We start from the raw sequence: 1,310 nt of genomic DNA on the forward strand, positions 1-1,310 counted from the left end.
GGACAAAAAAATGTCAAAGTCCAAAGAGCTTTGGGATACATTTTTATGGCTCTGAGCACAAAAGTTGAGTGGGCTTCATTGACTTTTGCCAGTCTGCTTAAACAGCATAATTTTGCCTGAGAGCTGGTAGCTGAGAGATCTCCCATTATTACACAAGGACACAGATGGAAGATCATTTATAGAACACGAGTAAACCTCTTGATCCCTTTCTTGCAAACTTCCTCTCTTTTACACACTCTATCTCTGTCTTTCTATCAATTTTTATGGCCCTCTGTCTCAATTGTTGCTATGGTAACAAACTATGCGGGGGCTGCGATGCAGCACACATCACACCCATGTCTCCGTACTCCCTGAAAGAGGGAGAGCATAGGAGACAAATGGATAATAGGTCTCTGGTGTGTATTTGTTGGAGCTCGAAAAAAGGAAATGTCACTCTACACCCAGGTGAAAAGAATTCATCTCCGTCTTTAAGCACCATCTGATGCCAGATATTTGATTAACTAGTTAAAGAGGTAAAGATACTGCCACTTGTGGCCAAAATATTGAACTGCAACATCATTTTGCTCATTCTCACAGCCTTATACTTAACAAGGTTTTTCTTTTTTCTAACTTTTTTCACCTTATGTAGAGTAGCCATTGGTGTCTGAGTTGAGCTGGATGCTGCTCGCTTTTGAATATCCACAAAATCAATCTTGAATATAACATTTCGTTTGTTGGCTACGTCGGAACCATTCAACATGACCACGCTTGATGTCACAAACAGAGGCGCTGAACTACTGAAGTGTCAATCTGCTCATCAAATTATGTTTTAGCCATAAAGCATCCAATAAAAATGTAATTTTAAACATAACTAAAAACATACATAATGTCTCTTTAACTATCAAGAGGATTTTGGTCTTACACCTCCTTCTGTAGATGCTGCACCTGGAGTTTAAGCACAGACTGCTGTTTAAGTGTGGCTTGAAAGCTGATAATGTATCGTAATGATTTCAGGGGTTCCTCAAAAACTTGAAAATTCAAAATTAGCAGCTTTTATGTAAAATCTACTAAAAAAAAAGGTAAGCTATACATGTAAGACGTGTCTTCCCAAGTTATTTTATCCAAGTCAAAGTCCATTTACAAAGATAACCCCCCCCCAAAAAAGCAAGAAAATAGAAAGTATGGCATAAAGAGGGATAGTGTTCCGCCTATAGAGGCCAGGAAAAAGAAAGCATTAGACTGAGAAGCAGCTGAGAAGATGAAGGTGATGAAGAGATTTACAGTACAACTTAGTCGGGAGAATATGTTGACAGGACAATCATTAGATATGA

At 38.5% G+C, this 1,310-nt stretch overlaps 1 protein-coding gene across 1 annotated transcript in view; it reads right to left on the bottom strand.

Moving 5' to 3' along the window:
• Positions 1-327: 327 nt before the first annotated feature.
• The window catches only part of LOC107091932 (metabotropic glutamate receptor 5-like), a 37,352-nt gene continuing 36,369 nt past the window's right edge, over positions 328-1,310 (bottom strand). Inside the window, exon 8 of the mRNA XM_015386165.1 lies at positions 328-350. Coding sequence (XP_015241651.1) covers positions 328-350 — 23 coding nt within the window. The remainder of the gene's footprint in view (positions 351-1,310) is intronic.

Source organism: Cyprinodon variegatus, unplaced genomic scaffold, assembly GCF_000732505.1.
Source record: "Cyprinodon variegatus isolate N-32 unplaced genomic scaffold, C_variegatus-1.0 Scaffold358, whole genome shotgun sequence".
In the NCBI taxonomy this organism is placed as follows: Eukaryota; Metazoa; Chordata; class Actinopteri; order Cyprinodontiformes; family Cyprinodontidae; genus Cyprinodon; species Cyprinodon variegatus.